We start from the raw sequence: 18,980 nt of genomic DNA on the forward strand, positions 1-18,980 counted from the left end.
ACAGTAAGATGGTGACTGTCGGAGAAGTATCCCAGAAAGGTCATCCAGGTAGAAAAACTGGAAATAAGGCAAGCAAGCAGGTCGGAAGTATTAATGAAGAGATACTGATGTTTTCCTCATGCAATCGAGTTTTTCGACTTAATCATGAGGAAGGTACTCGGGCCTGAGATTTTCAGGGCATCAGCTCAATCAGATAGGAGATTGGCTTTCGCCGCTGGTAGGCGGGCGGTTGAACCAAGGGATCCAGCTTCCGCGGTTGGCCTTCTTCCGAGCAGCCTCCTCCTCCTCTGCCAGTCTCGTGGTTTCGCTGACGAGACGCAACGGACGCAACTTGTTCTGCGTCATTACGGCGCCCGTGTAGTTAGTCATACCGTTGCTGGAGCGCGGAGAGCTGGAGGTAGCGCCCGTGGAAGCGGTCTCCGCGGCATGGTCGCTAGTGATACTATCTGAGCTGCTCAAGCGACTATGCTCGGGCTGGCTTGAAAGCGAAGGCGCACGGCTAGCACTCATGCTGGACATGTAGCTTGCGTTAGAGAAAGCGCTCTGGCGTGACCCAGGACCCATCAAGGTAGGGCTGATAGGGCCACCCGAGTTCCGGCCCCGATACATCTGTCCAACCACTGCTGCAACATTGACATCGGTTTGCTCGGATCTAGTCCGGCGGTGACCCCGAATTGACTGGGCACGCAGAGGGATGCTAGGGGCCGTCTCCGGGTTTTCGTGGGCGGTGGGCACACTGGTCGGAGGTGGCATATAGCTGGTGGGGCGTGATCGGGGCTGGGTCTGAGGACGAGGAACGTTGGAGTTCGGTCCGCCCGCGACAACCGATTTAGCCCGCTGGAGGAAGGTCTGCGAGGAAGGATCCTCTTTCTCCAGAGGAGTGGGAGGCAGATCCTTGTTGTGCCCAACAGGAAGTCGCTTGGCGGGCGGATCGTTCTCGTTCTTGTCGAGTATAGTCTCGAACCCGTCATGCTGCAGGAGGCGGCTGATGATCCGCTCGATGTACAGAGTCAAGGCCTTATTCTGGTCCTTGAGCGCCTTGACTTCGGCCTCGAGCTTGCGCGTGTTGTCCGTTTCAGCTCTTGCATCTACAGACTCAAGCTCATCAGCCAGCGAACCCAAACCGCTGCCCGCGTCCTTGGTCTCGTCTGCAGTGTCAGGATGGACTTCACGCATGAAATCACCCTTTGTAAAATCGCCATTCAAGGTTCGCTCACTCAGAAGCAACTGGTAACTCTCATTGTCCTCCATCAAGCGAGCGTTGGCCATGCGAGCTTCCAGAAGCTCCTTCTCGAGTTCCCGCTGTCGGCCGCCGCCTTGGTTCTCCATCTCCACAAGCTTGATCTGAGACTCGGCCAATTCGAGTCTAAGGGATTCGATCAGCTTATCCTTCTGCAGCAGCAAATTCGAGTTGTTTCGCGAGGGGCTCCGCTCGATTTGAGAAGAGGGCGCAAACTGTCCGTCGAGATCGGGAGACGACCGATTACGGAAACTCGCTATGAAAAGGTCAGGAAATGTCAAATGGGGCGAGAAAAGATTGAGAATATCTCTTACATGAGCGAGACATGTTCTTGTCTGCATCGGAGTTGATCCGCTCTTTCTGAGCCAACGACTCCTTCAGGCGCTGAATAGTCGCTTGCATCTCCTCTTCCCGGCTTGTTTGTTGCTCCTTCTCCTGCAGCATGGCATTCCGCTCTTGTTCATGAGCCTGCTCCATATCGCGAATCTGGCGCACATGGTCCCGAATTTCGCCGTTGAGCGCATCGAGCTTGCTGTCCTTCTCGTGCGCCTGGTCTTCCAATTTGCCTTGCTCGCTGATTGCCTCGTCAAGTCGCATTTGGAGGACACCTAATTGCTTCTGATATTGTTCGGAGGCCGTTTCGGCCTTCTGCAGCTGTTCCTTCAGGTCATCAATCAGTGCCGCATTCTGGGCTCGTGCCTCCTCCTCGGAGGGGCTTGGTGAGATCTTGGGGGCACTTGACGTGCTTAGGTTGGAGCGACCTGGCTTCCGGGCTGCAGCGCGCGCAGAGACAGGCGTAGACGAGCGCAGGGAAGGAGAACGAGTGACACCATTTGTTGTCGTGCTTGGAGAGCGAGAATGGGTTCTAGAAGGTGCTCCATTGACTGCCTGATTTTCAGTAGTCGAAGATTTGGTGGCACTGGCACTGCCCGGAATACTGGGCTTGCGAGGCGTCGCGGACATGTTGACCTATTCAACCGGACAATGGCAAATTGACCGAAAGCGACGGGTTGGGAGGCCAGAAATGCGAGGCAATTCAGATAAGGGGGAAGGTAGGAGAAAAAGTGCCTCTGGGGATTTGGAGGGAAAAGAGTAGTGCTGTGAAACAGCCGGGAAATTAATTTAAGGAATGGAAGGCCGAGTCACAGTTGTAGTAGCGGTCAAAACAGTGGGCGCACTAGGTAACTATCTCGGTGGGGGAAAGGGTCGGGTTCGAATGGCGGGCGGGCAACGGAGAGGGGGGAAACTAAACTAAGTAAAGTAAGTAGCCACCGTCGAGGGAGAAGGAAAGACGGTGCGTTCAAGTACAAGAACAAACCACGCAAGGATGGAGAAAGAGGAAACCGTTGCGCGGATGTAAGCCGGGTGGATATAGGGGGGGAAGAAAGTTAGGGATTAGGAGCGATCAGCATGGAGAGTGTTTGAGGGAAATAAAATGATGTGGGAGGAGGGGAGAGGAAGTAACTAATAATCAATCTGAGAATTGAGAATTGCATGCAATACAATCAATCAATCAATACAGCTGTCTGTCTGTCTGTCTGTCTGCGGCTGTCTGGCCGTCTCTGTCCGTCCGTCTTGGTCTATCTTTCTGGGTGGGTGACGGGCACGATTGTTCGATTGTTACCGTATACGACCACTGTTTGTCCATGTTTGGCCGGTAATTATGGTAAATTCGGGTCATGTTGGCCTGGGGACTCTTCCCCATGAGCATAATCCCATTATGAAGTCAGTCACTTTTCTTCCAGTGCTCAACCTTCCAGGCCAAAAAGTCTTTGTTAAGCCTGAAGAAGTTGCCATGACTTGGCTTAATCAAACTCTCATTTCTTTCTCATCTCATCCATCTCCGCTGGGCTACAAAAAGGTGGAGAGAATGTCCTTTTCATGGAAATAGTGCCCGAATGCGGATCAACGATAGCAGCAACTTTAACAACACGGATTCCCCAACCAACCAACTAACCAACCAACTTTTCTCACCTGGACGACAACAACACGAACCCAATCGACACATGGCAACGATAAAGATAGCAGCCACTCTCGAATCACCACTCTCTCCCTTCAATCCCCCCTCAACTTCCTTGCTGCAGCCAGGGTCTGGCCGTCTCACGACTGCCACCCAATCATGAATCCCCGCTTGTCAGGGGGCGGAGGAAATCCAAAAATGCCGACAACTGCGCCACGTCTGCATTACACTTCCGGCTGTGCATTGTTGTAAGGCTATCCCACGATACGATATTTGATGCGATGTCAGCCAGCAAGGCGCCAGAAACAAGCCCTCTTGCGCGTGAAGAAAGGACCTGGTGCCCTGGTGCTATTCAGTAGTGTATCCCGTCAACTGACTGCCTAGGCAACCCAGTGTATACTATCCGCACTCTCGCACAATCCGAGGGTCCATCCGTGAATGAGCACTGTTAGCACCAGGGAACCTACTCTCCGCTGTCTAATTTCGCATATTCAATCTCCCATGACCGGAACTGCTTCCAAGTGCGATCAACTCAACCCCTGAGTTTTGACGCCTGCCAGCCTTCTATGATGGCATGACCATCTACTTCCCGCTATGGAGAAATGAGCGTCCTCCAATTATCTATGTTACAGTCCAAAAGGCTTCAATTGTGCCATGACCAGTTGCGATTTCAGGAAAACTTCCACCCCGTATTGCAGTGGCTGCTTGATTACACAAAGACAGAACCCTGCCTTGTATGCTCCGATCGTTCAAGCAGCACTGCATATGTTCTTACATTTCTCTATTAGTCTCTTTAGACTCAACATCGATCTGGTACCCATATTTGCTTGCTGCAGGATACCGCGGTTCACAAGCAGCGCCAACGGCGTCAATAGTTCGGTGAATGACATCAGCCACAGTATAGATAACCACGGCTTTCTGGGTCAAGGAGCGCTTACGAGTACGATCTCTTGTACCTTGGTGGCTGAGTCGACGATACCACGGGAAGTATGCTCGGAGCCAGTAGTTGCTTGCGGGAAGATCTCGCAATGGAAGTCAATGCCAGTACTCAGCTCGACAAGCAAACTTCCAGCCTACTTCATCCAGCCAATCTTATCATATGCAACGAAGACTAGACTGTTATATATGTCGCATTGTTCTAGTTTGTCTTGTGTTGCATATGTAAGAGTTGGACCAGTCTCAATCTGTCACGGCATATGCAACATGGCTATAGCTCACGCGCGGAGTGCATATACTCCGTACAAGCGGGCAGATTCACACAGGCCCCTGGGTACTGAAAAGACACGCAAGCCGAACACATATCGACTTCAACCATGTCGGAACTACTTCGGTTACGGATCTTGAAGGAAGTTTGGTACCAGGGCAAAACACATACCTCAACAATTGCTGGAACCGGGCACCAAAGAAGGCAGCCTGAAGATAACTTGGACGTTCCGTCGGCTAGTCTACGGCCAGGCCCAACTTTGGGAAATAGGATCACGTGCCGCTCGCCCGCACAATATCGACGATGCCAGAGGGTCACGTGCATTAGTCAGTGGTGCCGGAACGGAAGAAGTGGGATCCGCGATTTGTCGAACCCACAAAAAAGAGCGGTAACAGGCTTTTTCGATTCTATCCCCATTCCAAGACAAGGCCGGAGCGCACTCTCTTTACAACAAAACCACATTCAACCTTTAGGTATGTGGTTTCTCACCAAAAGCCATGGCTGAGTGACGACTCGCTCTTGACCATTGCCAGATTTCATCTGGCTTTCGGTCGATTGTGGTTGTTCATTCTAGCGCTTGGTTTGGAAAAAAAAATCCCGAGCGAACATTTGCTGATTCAAATTTGATCACGCAGAAGTTTAGTCTTCGACAGCGTAACGATGGCCCCCAAGAGCAAGAAGACCGGTGACACCATCAACTCGCGCCTGGCGCTTGTTATGAAGTCCGGAAAGGGTATGTTGCAAGAACTCGAAATCCTTGAAATATTGATATCCATGACAGTCGCTAACTGTTGTCATCTCAAAAGTCACCCTCGGCTACAAGTCCACCATCAAGACCCTCCGCTCCGGCAAGGCCAAGCTGGTTATCATCGCTGCCAACACTCCCCCCCTCCGCAAGAGTGAGCTCGAGTACTACGCCATGCTTGCCAAGACCCCCGTTCACCACTTCTCTGGTAACAACGTGAGTAACACTTGTTGTTGTCGTCGTCGTGGCGCAGTGGTCGCAACACGATAAGACGATATTGTCATGATCTGAAGTAGGTGACTGACTTTTCTCTATAGATCGAGCTTGGTACTGCTTGCGGTAAGCTCTTCCGCACCAGCACCATGACCATCCTCGACGCTGGTGACTCCGACATCCTCTCCAGCCAGTAGGTGCAATAAGGATCATGCCAATGACTTTCATGTTATGTCTGAATGTGTTGAATGTCGTCAAGATGCGACACTCGTTATGACATGCTTTAGATAATGACAAGAAAAAAAATCCTTTCCACCGAATTTGATGTGCACAGGCAATAGAATGCCGCGTAGGAAAAGGCCAAGAATGGACCAGAATCTTACTACCAGTTTGTAAGAGCGTAGGCGTATCGAGCGGCACGGACTCCATCCATCCTCTGCGTGTGCAGCCACCAACCAAATGCCAAGAAACAATCACATCTGACTCAACAATCTACAAACACTAAAACCTTCTCGTTCTCACTCAAATGACACCATCATTTCCCACGCCTCCTTCATTAGAAATCAAAAAGATCTGTTGATACTGTAATCCACGCAGGCGACAACTGGTCAGAATGTCTCCGACTCTGACAAATGCCGTCATGGGCCAGCGCGGGCGGTGATTGGCGGAGAGGCTAGGGTTTAGGGCTGCGCCACTCGGTAGCGGGCGGACGGATTGCTTGGAAATCAACGTCGAAAGTTCTCCTGCCCGCCCGCGAGAAGACCTTTTTCCTTTTCTCCCTTTGGACCTCCCGACACCACCTTTCTCGACAACCCACCCCCCAGGAAGCCAACTTCCCAACCGTCAAAATGGCCCGCCGTCCCGCGAGATGTTACCGCTACTGCAAGAACAAGGTGCGTTGAGATTGCGTCCGGAATATTGGTTTTGTGTGTGTTTGTGCGTGAGGACCGATGCCTCAGTTGTGTGGGGTGGAGAACGAGGATGGATGGACGAGACACCCGTGTCGAGGCAGAAGGAGGATCGCGATGGATTCGCATATCAATAAAAACAAAACAAGGGAGACAAGGGGAATTAACAATAACTAACATCGCGACTTCTCATACAGCCCTACCCTAAGTCCCGGTTCAACCGTGGTGTTCCCGACCCCAAGATCCGTATCTTCGATCTGGGACGTAAGAAGGCCAACGTCGATGACTTCCCCCTCTGCGTTCACCTCGTCTCCAACGAGTACGAGCAGCTGTCCTCCGAGGCCCTCGAAGCCGCCCGTATTTGCGCCAACAAGTATGTCGTCGCCAGCTTGGACTATCGTCCACCGAGCCCAGACTAACGCAAACGAAAATAGGTACCTCGTGAAGATCGCCGGTAAGGAAGGTTTCCACCTCCGCGTCCGCGTCCACCCCTTCCACGTCATCCGTATCAACAAGATGTTGTCCTGCGCCGGAGCCGATCGTCTCCAGACCGGTATGCGTGGTGCCTTCGGTAAGCCCCAGGGTACCGTCGCCCGTGTCAACATCGGCCAGATCATCCTGTCCGTCCGCACTCGTGACTCCAACCGCGCCACCGCCATCGAGGCCCTCCGCCGCTCCATGTACAAGTTCCCCGGTCGCCAGAAGATCATCGTCTCCAAGAACTGGGGCTTCACCCCCGTCCGCCGCGAGGACTACGTCCAGCTCCGCCAGGAGGGCAAGCTCAAGCAGGACGGCGCCTACGTCCAGTTCCTCCGTGGCCACGGTCTCATCGAGGAGAACATGAAGCGTTTCCCCGACGCCTACGAGAACCTCTCCCAGGCTTAGATGTCTGGTTGCGGTTCGAGTGTTGATGGGGAAAAAGAATGTTGATTAGCATTTTACATCGTGTTCTTTCTTTTTTTTTTATAATGTGATCGGAAACTACCCTTTTGAGACCATTATGATTCCCCCTCTTCTGGCACATTAAAGAAAAGAAAGAGAAACCGTTTCCCCTAAGCTTAGTCTCTGGATCTGTACGCTCTCAGATTTGAGCCGGAACCTCTGGTTCACGACGTAGACAATACCACCGCTCTGTAGACCGCGACACCCCCCTGCAGAGACTCACGTCATGTCGGTTCTCCAACCTTGTCTCACGCTTACCAGGCAGCCCTCGTTACAGTCCAAACCGATCCGCAAGGTTGACTTGCAATCCAGCTCAATACTCATACTCAATAGACGGATACTGCGTCATCTGCCATTCTATAATTATGTACAATACCTGATGGATCAAGCATAACGATCAAACCAATCCAAGAATCTGTACCAGTCAAGTACTCCAACTAGTATGGTCTAGACTCAACACGCACGCAACTGGGACTTTGTTCATTTCCGCTGCGATTTATATACCTGGTTAATATTATCTTCGCATAGCCACTGGGTTTGAAGTTGATGGTCCTGTCTGGTACTTCTAAATCATAGTTGCAGCTTTCGACCACGATCAAGAGGATCTCGGATCTCCCGTATATATAAAATCATGTGGTTCGATGCGGGGACGGACATATTGATCCAACTGTTGTAGAACCAAAACATCTCCATCTTAGAATTGTTAACAGGCGATATAGTAGTATTCAGTGCTGGAAGTATCACATGTGTGATGATTACTGTTTCTAGTCGAAATATACCCTCATTCAGAGAGAGATAGCCGCGGTTCCCATAACGATACCTAAGCGATGTACTTCTGCGAGCCACATTGTCAGGTTAATTATTGGCAACATTTTCGGAGACTCCGAATAATAAATGCATTTCATCGGAAACCAGATAGTGAGACAATGAGCCTCGTTGGAATGCTCTGTCTTCGTACGATTGACACATATGGTTTCTATCCCCCATGAACCTAGACGCCCGCTAGATTGTGCCCCTGTTGCGACCATCCACGAACAATATCACACCCTAGGTAGTATGGACCTGCCGACTTCGCCGTTGATGATTTAATGAGTTGCCTCTATCCCCTCCCTAGAAAATCGCTGATGGTGATGATAATGATAAAATTGGAATAATAGATGAGATGATCCCAACAAGAAAAACTGCTAGATATGTACTCGTGACTGAGACGACAATAGCCCAGAAAATTGTGCTGATATGTGAAAACCCAAGAATAGTAGCCAAGACTCCCGGTATGAGACAATAATAGTAATACGTTCGATGGCCAGCATGCATTATGTGATGTGCAACTCAGAAACTACACACTCAGGGGCCCGATCACACGTCTCCCCAAGCTCCAACCCCAGCTGCGACGGGTGCAACCGCACTTCCGCTGTCAATGCTCCCTCCAATATCCCAGTAGTTTCGACTGGAGCCCGTCATTGTCCGACGGCTGGAGATAGCAGACATCTTTGCGCTTTGACTTGCACAGCTGGAGCTAGGTCGACGGAATCGTTGGCGGAGGACGGGCGACGAGACCCCGGTTGGTCCTGAATGATGGGAAGAGTATTGGGACTGGCGTCGGATCTGTGCTTGGGAGCGAGCGTGTGCGCGCGCAACAAGAGGATGATGTTGACGGATAATTGCGGCGCGGCGAGAGGCATCCTGCGTAGGACGGTGCGATGTGTTATGGATCGAGTCGGTAGTATTAGGTCTCTGGCTGAAGCGATTACGTAGGTAGCGGAAGACCACCGACACGTCTAACTCCCGCTCCCAATATTCCCTTTCCTGATGAATACGTGCCGATTCAGACGATGGATCGCCTGCCGAGCCGCTGCTACCACGGACCAAATCGTCATCGTCTTCAATACCCCATAGAGCCGCGTGCTCTCGGCTATCAGGGACCTGTAAAGTGGGAGTGAACTGAGGCGACAAGGTTGATTCCGCATTGTTCGTTGACTCAATCATAGTCGCAGGCTCAGCTGAAGCAGATAACCGATTGTCTTCTTCGGGGAGGCGTTCAAGGGGAATGCCAGCATATTGATTGGGGATATCATGGGATAGGTTGAGATAGGTTGTGAATGCACCAGGATGCTCACAGAGCTGGTGGACAAGTATACCCAATTCGCGCGCAATGCGCTGCAGGAGCTTGTTCTTCCATGGCGGGCTTTGGTCCGACGCGGAATCCAGCTCCTGGTTTATCGCCTCATTGAAGTCGAACTCACTATTCGACCGCGCTGATGTGTGCATCTCTGCGTCTTCGGTACACGGTAACGACTCCCCGAAAAGGACAGAAAGCAAGGAATCATCGATCCCGATCAGATCTTGAATTACCTTGCGGGTGATGCGTTTCCATAGAGATTCATCGTTGTCAGTTTCTTGTTCTGCTGTCGAAGAAGAGGCAGGTGTCTGAGACACCTCCAAAGACTCGGCAGGCGAAATCGGTTGTTCAGCTTGTCCACTGGGCCCACTAGCACGGCTATCACGCCGTCTTCGAGTGGCCTTCTCAATCTCGTTCAATAGTGCCCGACTTTGTTCCATCCGCCATCTCTCAATACGTTGCCATCGCTCCCGCTCCACATCTGCTTCTTCGTCGCGTGTGATCGAGTCTAGCTGACGTTGTACGCTTGAACGCCGCCGTGGCTGCAAGTCGGGTCTTCGATGAGGGTTGAATTGCTCGTGTTGCCACAATTGATGTTGTACTGTCTCGCTGGAGGCTTGGAAGCTACCTAGTCCGTCATGAGCGGGCAGTGTGACAGGTGCCCCGGGGTCGTCGTGTACTAATGATGGCGCCCGAAAGGCATGAAGCCCATCATCTAGACTATCTAGCTCGGTGCCGTCATCGTCCAGGGGCTCATCGAGGGCGTCTTCTTCCGCCTCACTTTCCGGGCCAACGGCCGATCGCGTTGCCGTGCCAAAAGAGCCAAAATCACTCAAGCGGGCATATGTTCGTGGCGTGCGATCAGTGGATGTAGTATGGGTGCGGGCGATACTGGAGGGTTGTTGAGTTGGAGAGAAGAGCACCCATTCTGTCGATTCGTGCTCCGGTAGCTGCGAAAGAGGAGAAGGGATATCAAGAGCTGGAGACGGTAGGGAATGCGAATATGAGGGACGACGGCGGGGAACTTGGGGAGGTAAACGAAAAGCCATGAGTTGGCAGTGCAGTGTAGTTGAGTCAAAGAGGAGGCGGATACTCCGTACAGTACGGAGTACGTGGGGGAAGGAGAGATAAGATGGTACTTTATCGATCGCGGCAGATCTTCCCCGCGTGACGAACAAACAGAGGGGGCTCGAAGGAGAATTCTCAGGAAGTATGAGTAAATGAGGAGGACGCAACAAAACTGAGGTTGTCAGGTATATAAGAATATGGAAAAATAAAAGCCGGTCGCAAGAGTGGAATCTGAAACGGGGTAGAAAGTTTCTAGACGGGGAGGGAAAAAAAGAAACAGGAGATGAGAGATGATCAGTCCGATAGCGGTGTATTGTTGGGGTTGGGGCTGATGATGAATTACGGATGACGTGGGATTAGGTTAGGTTAGGTTAGGTGAATGTATATGAGATAAGAATGAAGGTTATGGCGTGGAGTTTTCCTCCGACATCCACCCGAGACAGATCTCTTTCTCGTCCCCGCCAGTGGCATAATCCAACAATGAACAATAGATGGAAGAAAAAAAAAAAGGGAAGGAAGGATGAAAGAAGGAAAGAAAGCAGGAAAGTGAACAGGGAAGACGAAGCAGCAGAAGGAAGAAGACGAAAGACGAAGAAGAAACGGATGATGATTGCATGTCACCAGACCCAATAGAGAAGGCACGACTTGTTCCAGTCTCCAAGCTCAGCTGTCTGTCAACTGGTAATCAATCAAACAAAGAGACAATCATTAACTTCCTTATCGCATCCACAACTATGGTACGGAATACTGTACGGAGTACATACATGAAAAGAGTTCCTCAATCCAAGATAGTGTTAATACTATTGTGGTCGAATGCGGCCTATGCATCTACCCTACTCTCGACTATTGGCCTCATTTTGGCTGAACCGGATGATCGACGGACGTCCGCCATCGCATCTTCATCTCCCTCGATATCTGTCCTCAAATCGTCGCCAATTTACTCCAAAATTACTCTCAGGCAATCATGTTTCTCTGCGTTCGCTTCAGATTCGCCTGTCACCCTCCCCCTCCTTCTCGACCAAGGATCAGCCCAGTGCTGATCATCCCACACCCGCTGTCTCTGCCCTCTGATCTCAATGACATGTCATTCTTGATCTTCCCTGCATGGTTCAAGGCGAGAGCTGACTGACTGTCAAGGGGCAGCCAAGTCCCACCCCACTTTCTACGCAAATTCGACTTCAGTAGTCTGGAAAAGGTGGGTATAATAGGTCGGTCTATCGAAAGCTGCAACCCATCTATCTATTTACAGGGGCTGGGGGGGGGGGGGGGGGGGGGGGGCTGCAGACCAGGAAAAGCAAGCAGACATAGTCTACTGAGTACCAAAAAAATCCTACCCAGACAACGCTTCTCCGACCCAATCCATCTGCACGGCGCTCACCCCACGCGCGTAACTACGGTTCGTAAAAACAAACTCGTTGTACAGGATCGCCTCCACCTTTTTGCCAAACAACACACTCGACGGGTGGATCGCCACTGTCTGGTTCCCCACCACCGTACGATAGCTGCCATCCGGTACGAGGCGCGCCGTGTTCGTAGCGAATCCTCGAAGGAAACTCTTCAGAATGAACATCGGGGAGGAGGAGCCATTGGTGGTAGAAGAGCCCCGCGTGTCGTTGGGGAGAAGCTTGGCTTGTCGGCACTGCGCGGTAAGTTGTTTGCGAACATCCTGTGGCAGGCGTGATGGTTAGTGGACATTCTATACCCGGGACGCATCACTAATCACACGAGAGGAGACATACCATAACAGACTGCATGGCCCGGTGGGAGACGAGATGTCTCTCAGCCCATGCTTTCCGATCCGTATTCTCGGCAGCGTAAGCTTGCACTGTAGCCATCATGGTGAGATGATCGCCTTCCCTCCGATACAGATCCCGTCGCGCAACCTCCGCCTCCTCTTTCTTTTCCTCCGAGGTCGTATTTAGAAAGATATTCTCAACACTGAGACATGATATGATATCGATGACATCTAGCAGACAATCCGTCCCAAACTCAGAAGCGGCCAGCAGCACTCGACCCAGTGTGGGCGTGAGAGGGAGCTTGGCAATGTGCTTCCCGATCGGGCTAATCTTGCCGGTCTCTTCCAAGGCATCAATGCTCAGCAGCTGCAACAACGCCTTCTCCAAAGCCTCTCGTGGCGGTCGCGTCAGGAATGGAAATCCCATAATGTCGTCGACGCCGCGAGCCTTCATGTTGAGCAACGCTTGACTCAAATCACAACGGAGGATCTCCGGAGTGTTGGTTTCATCCAAGTCCAGGTAATCCTTCTCTGTGTAGAGTCGGTAGCACGAGCCGGGCGCTTCACGACCGGCACGACCCTTTCGCTGAATCGCTGCCGACTTGGAAATCGGCTTCACTAACAGGGAATCCAACCCAAGACGCGAGCGGAATTGCTTGACCTTCGCCTTACCACAATCAACCACATGCCGCACGCCAGACACCGTGACGGAGGTTTCGGCAATGTTTGTGGCCAAAATGATCTTGCGGGTTCGAGGCGGCGCCGGAAGGAAGACTCGTTGCTGGGCCGCTTGGGGCAGGGCTGCGAAGAGTGGCAGGACTTGGATTTTCGGGAGGGCAGGGTCCATTCCGACTGCATACTCATTCACGAGATTCTCAAGGGCTTCCACCGTCTCCTGTCCTGTCAAGAAAACGAGGATGTCACCCGGCAGAGGCTCTCTGTAATGAATGTTGAAGATCACCTTGAGCGCTGCGTCGATAAAATCATGGACAGGCTCTGGCGAGTAGATGACCTTCACTGGAAATTGACGACCCTTGATATGGCACGCGGCGATGCCTTGGTCCTCTTTTTTGTCTTCGGATGGGCTGTCTGCCACCTTGCTTTCCTCCGTAGCCCCTTCAATAGCACGTCGGGCCTGCAACCCTTCCTGGAAAAAGCCCGTGAGGGTCTCCATATCAACCGTAGCACTCATTACCACGACCTTCAAGGGCACTCCTCCGCGGCCCTCCAGCTTGCCCGATACCATATTCCTCAAGAACCCCAGCACCTGATCCACATTGATACCGCGCTCGTGCACCTCATCCACCACAATGGCACTATACTTGGTCAACCAGGGGTCATGCAGCATCTCCTGGAGCAGCATCCCCTCCGTTAGGAACTTGACCTGCGTACTCGGTGACGTCGACGTGTCAAACCGCACGGAGTACCCGACCCGACTCGCCGGGGAGGAATTCCCCAACGGCGTGCCCATCTCATCCGCGACACGTCGCGCCAACGAGATCGCAGCGACCCTTCTCGGCTGCGTGATGGCAATGCATCCGCCCACCTGCACCTCCTTCACCTTCTCCACCGCCCCGCCCCCGGCAACCTCCGCAACCATCGCCTTCACCGGCCGACACCACTTCTCCGTGACCAGAAACTGCGGGATCTGCGTACTCTTTCCGCTACCGGTCTCTCCGATCAGCAGCATTACATCGTTCCGGCGCAGGTGGCCGCGGATCTCGTCCGCGTGGGGGAAAATCGGCAGGTTCTTGCGCAGCTGGTAGAGCGCCTGCGCCTTCTCGCGCAGCGGACCGAACGTGTGGTTCTTGGTCGATCCGGGTTTCGATTTCGTTATCGTGCTGTTGTTGTTGCGATGGTGTAGTCGTGGCTTTCCACTGTCCTCGGGCTTTACTTCCTCCTTTCCGGCGTGCTCCTTCTTAGCCTTCGTCCGTAGCGCTGCTTTCTCTGCATCTGCATCTGCGTCCACCACCACGCCGTTCGGCTCGTCCTTCACCCCCGTACCCCTGCCATCGACCTTCCGCTTCTTGTTCTTCTGCTTCTTCTGCTTCTTCAATCCATCCTCCACCGCATCAAACCCAGAATCGGAATCCTTCCGTTTCGTGCGGGCAGGTCCCGAAGGCGATTGCGCTTCTTTTACCTGAGGCTTCGTATTCGGGGGAGAGACTTTGCTGACGGGGATGGCGTTGTCCTCGTCGTCGAAGACGGTGCGGACCCGTTCGGGCATTTTGCGTTTCGATCCCCCCAAAAAGATGTCGCAATTATATGTATAGAGAGATCGTCTGGAGAGAGTAGAAGATCGATAGATGGCGGTTATATTATAATCGCAAACCAAATCCCCATGCCGTGTGAATTGCGACGGCTTTGTTGTTCTTGCGGACTTCCGAGCGGAGGAGAGAAGCGTTCCTCCCAAAACTTTCCCCGAAATTTTTTTGCTGGGGGGCCGCGGCGGTCGGCCCCTTATCGATAAGCTCCCTTGGCGGTGAGGACGGCTGGACTTGGGCTGATAAGCAAAACGTACGGTGGTTTTAGTCGGGCCAAGGAGTTTTGTTCGTGTGTATAGGACAGTCTGAACTTAATATGTGATGACTTTTACTGAGGTTTATGTATCGAGGATGCGTTCGTATCTTTGTTTTTTTTTTTTCTTTTACTCTCATTGTTGCTTCATGGAACGCGTTATGCTGTTCTCTAAGCTCGTGACTTTAATAATGGTTTATATATATCTAGGAAGGATCTAGGTGGCCAGCATATATCTTGTCGAATAACATCGTTAATCAAAACCCATTCAATCGTTTTTCTGTTCAGTCCAAGCCCCATCCACGAACGCGCCGGAAGACAAATGAGCGATCATTCTTGAGACCAAACTCAGCCCAGTCGTCGGTGAGTTTGTTGTAGCTCCAATATCCCTTCCAAGCCAGCTTCGTGTTCTTCGATGGATTCGGCGGTGAGACGTTGGGCTGTTTCGACTTGGCTGCCGGGGTTGACCGGAGCGATAGTTGCAAGAGATACATGTACTTCGGACCGACGCCTTCGGTTTCAATGATAAGGTCCCGAGGATCTGATGGGGATGCGGCGGCCTTGTCAGGCAACGACTCGTATGCAGTGGGCAACTCATTCTGCGCGTCTTCCGACGATGAGTCAGAGTCGGCAACGGGCTTGGCCAAGCGCCACCGACCGCGGTAGGCGTGTCTCAACGCTTCCAGCGCGACATGAGGAATGGCATCCGTGGATTCGGCGCTTACAGTGGCATCTGAGGTGTGGCGAGGGTGTTGTTTCTGTGTCGTCGCTCGGGCGACCTTGACGTTCTCTCTGCTAATGTGAGGGACCACCTCGCGGGGTTCCACTGTAGTAAGTAAATAGACCACGGAGCCGTCCGAATAGAAACGAAGGTATCGGTAGTACGTGACAATATGAATCGGACTATTCCATGAGACATTCTGGTACGCAGCAGCAGCACCTGGCCGAGTGTAGTTGACAGTGCTAATGTAGATACCCGTGTACCGGACCCGGGGAAACACTTGGAAGACCTCACTCCACGAAGACAGAGGTTCGGGAATCTGAACAGGCATCGACCGAGGGAAAGGCGTGTAGCGTGTTCCTAGCGTATGCTCCGGGTTACCGTGAATGTCGCAAGCAAATGAATAGTGCATAGATTTGAAACCGAACTCCGAGCCCTGACAGAGTCGCCTCCAGATATGCTGCTCATGCGCAAAGTGGTAAGCAAAGCGCTTGCAGACCAGTGCCATTCGGCAAAGGGCCGCCGGATCCATCAGTGCCACATGCCTCAGTATCTCGACTAGAACCTCCGATGGAACGTGAGAAATAGGACATGGTGGAGGTGGAGTATTCTCGATCAGCGGTTCCGCTTGAGGGATCGGGAGATGAGCGAAAGATGCGATGAGCTCAGGTGTCGGTAAGACGGGCGTCTCCTCTTGGGTCTGTTGATCGGTTGACTTGCCAGCCGTAGCGCCCGTTGTAGGAGCCTGTGTAGGTTTCTTCCACGCCGTGGCGAAATACTTGTTACGGTATGTCTTGTCGACCGCGGAGTCCAACTATGGAGGGAGCCCAAAGTCAGCAATCATGACAGATTTTCAAGCACTTGGGGTGACACATACTCTGTATGCTTTGCGGTAGTGCTGTACACTGTCTCCTAATTTCCCCTCTGCCTCCTTCTCAACCGCTCGCTCAAAATGCTCTAGAGCCGACCTGGGTTCATGTCTAGAAGTTGGAGGATGAAAAGCATCTTCGTCCGAGGGATGCACACTCAGTTGACCCATTCCGTGAACAATTTCACTGTGATCAATCGAGGCAGCCCCTTCGTGCTCCTCCTCATGCTGTGATGCCTCATGGCGGGTAGGTGGAAATTGACTTGGCGGCGCTGTTGAAGGCTTGGACGATCTTGGCTGTGCAGGAGTAAGCCTTGTATGTTTCGTCTTTTGTGCAACTTCCTCGCGCCACTGGCGTCGAAAAGACTCGAGTTCGGCGTTGTCCTCCATTCTCACAGTTGTGACAAGTTCGGCAAACGGATCCCCAGACCGATAAGCGGCTGAGCGCGGGACTTGCGGAACCGGCTAGAGAATCAATAGGCTGGAATTTGGAGGGGGCCGGAGACAGACACCGAGTTTGATGGATTCACAGAGTGAGAACTTTCAGACATCCATTGTATTAGTTGCAGCGATCGACTGATGATCAGATGTGAGGTCGAAAAGGTAGGTAGGTATGAGTAGAAGAGTAGGGGGAGGGACGGAGGAAATGCTTATCAATATTATCTCCGGGCCTTAACCTGTTATTGTCTGGCCCAGCCGCCACCGCCGACCGCCGACGACCCGAGCGTTCTTTTTCTCTGACGCATTTGTTTCTCCCCTCTTACGTCTATTGCAGATCCTCGACTCATACCTACCTACCTTGCTGCTTGCACACCCGCGTCATCTCAGAGATTTCAGTCGGCAACGCGAATTCGAAGTGCAGACCGACTGAATCATTACCAGCCAAGAGGATCCCTCATATTCTCCCAATCTCCAGCGCGTTGAATGAATGTCCGATATTCGAACTGAGCTTGCGCCGGGAGACCGATATCGCTCTAACGACTTGATTAACTTACAAGGGGGCTCGACAGAGTCATGGCAATCAGTTGAAACCTCAACAATGGCGACTACTTCTGGAACAGGGGCTGCCCCGGCTCTGGACGCCAAACCTATCCACGACGATGTATCAATCACTCAAAAGATGATTTCAGCCACAACCGGCAGCGTTCTCACAGCTCTGCTAGGTACGCCACCTCGAGCCCATCATCATTCTGTCAGATTCTGAGATGAATGCTAACTCTTTCATGCAGCCACTCCTCTTGATGTCGTCCGAGTCCGCTTGCAAGCCCAATCCTCAGTCAAGAACACGTCCCCATTCGCCTCCCACACTACACACTCGCTGAAAAATGTCCCTTCAGACCTCGGGGTTACTGCTTGCTGCCGGGAAGTCTTTTGGATTGGTCAGAATGCGCAGATGTGTGTCGCTGGGCCTGGTGCCGGTAACATAGGCGCTGCATCCATGACGGAGTGCGCAGTGGAAGAGACTCAGCGCAGAACGTTCACCTCGACCTTGGATGGACTACGAAAGATCGCCCGAAACGAAGGAGTCTTGACACTCTGGCGTGGGCTCAGTCCCACACTGATGATGGGGATCCCGGCAAATATTATCTACTTTGCTGGCTACGACTGGCTGCGAGCCGATGACAGAAGCCCTATCAAAGCTCTTGTCCCCGTCGCATACGCTCCACTGGTCGCAGGTTCGGTCGCAAGGACGGCCGCTGCATCTGCGATTAGTCCTATCGAGATGTTTCGGACGCGATTGCAAGCTACTCCAGGTACAGGGGCAGGGCATTTCAAGGCGACCCTTGAGGGGTTACACCAGATGGTCCAAGCGAACGGCTACAGCTCGCTCTGGAGAGGGTTGACTCTTACCATGTGGCGAGATGTACCTTTCTCCGGCTTATATTGGTGGGGTTACGAAGAGGTCAAGAGCTACTTCATCGAGGCGCGCAAGAAGGCTTACATGAACCGCCTTCCACACGATATCTCATTCTCCACCCACCAAACACCACACGACCTCGACACTCCGACATTTCTTGATAGCTTCATTGCAGGAGCGTCCTCTGGCTCTCTTGCAGCTTTCGTGACTACCCCGTTTGACGTGGGCAAGACACGACAACAAGTATTCCGACACATGGGCGACGAAGCGTCGAGCGCCCTTGGAGACAGTGCCAAGGGGACATCCCACCCTGAACAACTACCCCTGCCGAAATTCCTGATGCACATTTTCCGTGAAGAAGGCATGGCGGGACTATTCCGTGGCTGGGTTGCACGCTGCCTCAAAGTCGCCCCCGCCTGCGCGATTATGATCTCATCCTACGAGCTTGGAAAGAAGATGGCACGAAACGTGAACGAGTCTCGGACTCGGTCTGCAGATGAAGTCGCCTCTTCAGAATAGCAACACCGAAGATCCTCATCCTGCGCAACGCAACGACAAAGTGACAATATCCCCTGAATACACTCAAAGTGCTTGTCGATAGTCAGCCAACCCTGGTGCAACACACCCTTGTCTGATGAACTCGGTAAACGATTACAGATACAGATACCATCTCTGCTCTCTACACTTCCTTTCCGTCCACCTTTATGGTCATTTTGTCTTTCGGTGATTCTTGCATTGAGCCTGAACCATAGACACATTTCTTGCCCTCTTTAATCTTTTGTTCGAAATGTTGCTACATCTGGTTTCATACTTCTTTGTCTTTCATTTTCGCATGGCGCTGAAAAAGGGTGGGCCCGTGTTTTTGTGTTGGGTACAACACGG

General features: G+C 52.3%; 7 protein-coding genes across 7 annotated transcripts; 3 read left to right on the plus strand and 4 right to left on the minus strand.

Annotated features, from left to right (window-relative positions):
• Positions 1–201: 201 nt before the first annotated feature.
• On the minus strand, positions 202–2,203 carry ASPACDRAFT_13022 (uncharacterized protein; the record flags this gene model as incomplete). The annotated part of the gene is made up of 2 exons (XM_020197119.1): positions 202–1,496; positions 1,555–2,203. Coding segments are annotated over 2 exons (1,944 nt in total), but the record flags the coding sequence as incomplete, so codon positions are not given.
• A 2,861-nt stretch (positions 2,204–5,064) lies between these two features.
• Positions 5,065–5,559, plus strand: ASPACDRAFT_56942 (60S ribosomal protein eL30; the record flags this gene model as incomplete). The annotated part of the gene is made up of 3 exons (XM_020203193.1): positions 5,065–5,137; positions 5,211–5,365; positions 5,467–5,559. 3 exons carry the CDS (start codon positions 5,065–5,067, stop codon positions 5,557–5,559), a joined length of 321 nt encoding a protein of 106 aa, XP_020059889.1.
• A 595-nt stretch (positions 5,560–6,154) lies between these two features.
• ASPACDRAFT_75101 (60S ribosomal protein uL16) lies at positions 6,155–7,323 on the plus strand. Its single transcript, XM_020204366.1, has 3 exons — positions 6,155–6,255; positions 6,468–6,643; positions 6,705–7,323. The coding sequence occupies exons 1-3, from the start codon at positions 6,211–6,213 to the stop codon at positions 7,153–7,155; spliced, it is 672 nt and encodes a 223-aa protein (XP_020059890.1). The 5' UTR covers positions 6,155–6,210; the 3' UTR covers positions 7,156–7,323.
• Positions 7,324–8,117: 794 nt separating this feature from the next.
• Positions 8,118–10,442, minus strand: ASPACDRAFT_75102 (uncharacterized protein). The gene has a single exon (XM_020204367.1). The coding sequence runs from the start codon at positions 10,378–10,380 to the stop codon at positions 8,569–8,571; it is 1,812 nt and encodes a 603-aa protein (XP_020059891.1). The 5' UTR covers positions 10,381–10,442; the 3' UTR covers positions 8,118–8,568.
• Positions 10,443–11,667: 1,225 nt separating this feature from the next.
• On the minus strand, positions 11,668–14,578 carry ASPACDRAFT_111374 (putative ATP-dependent RNA helicase (Hrh1)). The gene is made up of 2 exons (XM_020195550.1): positions 12,147–14,578; positions 11,668–12,045 (listed from the first exon to the last, which is right to left on the minus strand). Exons 1-2 carry the CDS (start codon positions 14,359–14,361, stop codon positions 11,957–11,959), a joined length of 2,304 nt encoding a protein of 767 aa, XP_020059892.1. The 5' UTR covers positions 14,362–14,578; the 3' UTR covers positions 11,668–11,956.
• A 357-nt stretch (positions 14,579–14,935) lies between these two features.
• Positions 14,936–16,630, minus strand: ASPACDRAFT_21772 (putative F-box protein (Pof7); the record flags this gene model as incomplete). Its single annotated transcript, XM_020199059.1, has 2 exons — positions 14,936–16,186; positions 16,250–16,630. The coding sequence occupies 2 exons, from the start codon at positions 16,628–16,630 to the stop codon at positions 14,936–14,938; spliced, it is 1,632 nt and encodes a 543-aa protein (XP_020059893.1).
• A 538-nt stretch (positions 16,631–17,168) lies between these two features.
• On the plus strand, positions 17,169–18,617 carry ASPACDRAFT_22535 (putative mitochondrial carrier protein; the record flags this gene model as incomplete). Its single annotated transcript, XM_020199126.1, has 2 exons — positions 17,169–17,403; positions 17,470–18,617. The coding sequence occupies 2 exons, from the start codon at positions 17,169–17,171 to the stop codon at positions 18,615–18,617; spliced, it is 1,383 nt and encodes a 460-aa protein (XP_020059894.1).
• Between the last annotated feature and the right edge of the window lie 363 nt (positions 18,618–18,980).

This window comes from Aspergillus aculeatus, assembly GCF_001890905.1.
Source record: "Aspergillus aculeatus ATCC 16872 unplaced genomic scaffold ASPACscaffold_2, whole genome shotgun sequence".
NCBI classification, from domain to species: Eukaryota; Fungi; Ascomycota; class Eurotiomycetes; order Eurotiales; family Aspergillaceae; genus Aspergillus; species Aspergillus aculeatus.

Coding starts and splice junctions, on each gene's coding strand:
- ASPACDRAFT_75101 (XM_020204366.1), top strand. CDS start 6,211: ATGGCCCGCCGTCCCGCGAGATGTTACCGCTACTGCAAGAACAAG. Junction 6,256..6,467: donor ACCGCTACTGCAAGAACAAG/GTGCGTTGAGAT, acceptor CTTCTCATACAG/CCCTACCCTAAGTCCCGGTT. Junction 6,644..6,704: donor GCCCGTATTTGCGCCAACAA/GTATGTCGTCGC, acceptor AAACGAAAATAG/GTACCTCGTGAAGATCGCCG.
- ASPACDRAFT_75102 (XM_020204367.1), bottom strand. CDS start 10,380: ATGGCTTTTCGTTTACCTCCCCAAGTTCCCCGCCGTCGTCCCTCATAT.
- ASPACDRAFT_111374 (XM_020195550.1), bottom strand. CDS start 14,361: ATGCCCGAACGGGTCCGCACCGTCTTCGACGACGAGGACAACGCCATC. Junction 12,046..12,146: donor CTCCCACCGGGCCATGCAGT/CTGTTATGGTAT, acceptor CAAACAACTTAC/CGCGCAGTGCCGACAAGCCA.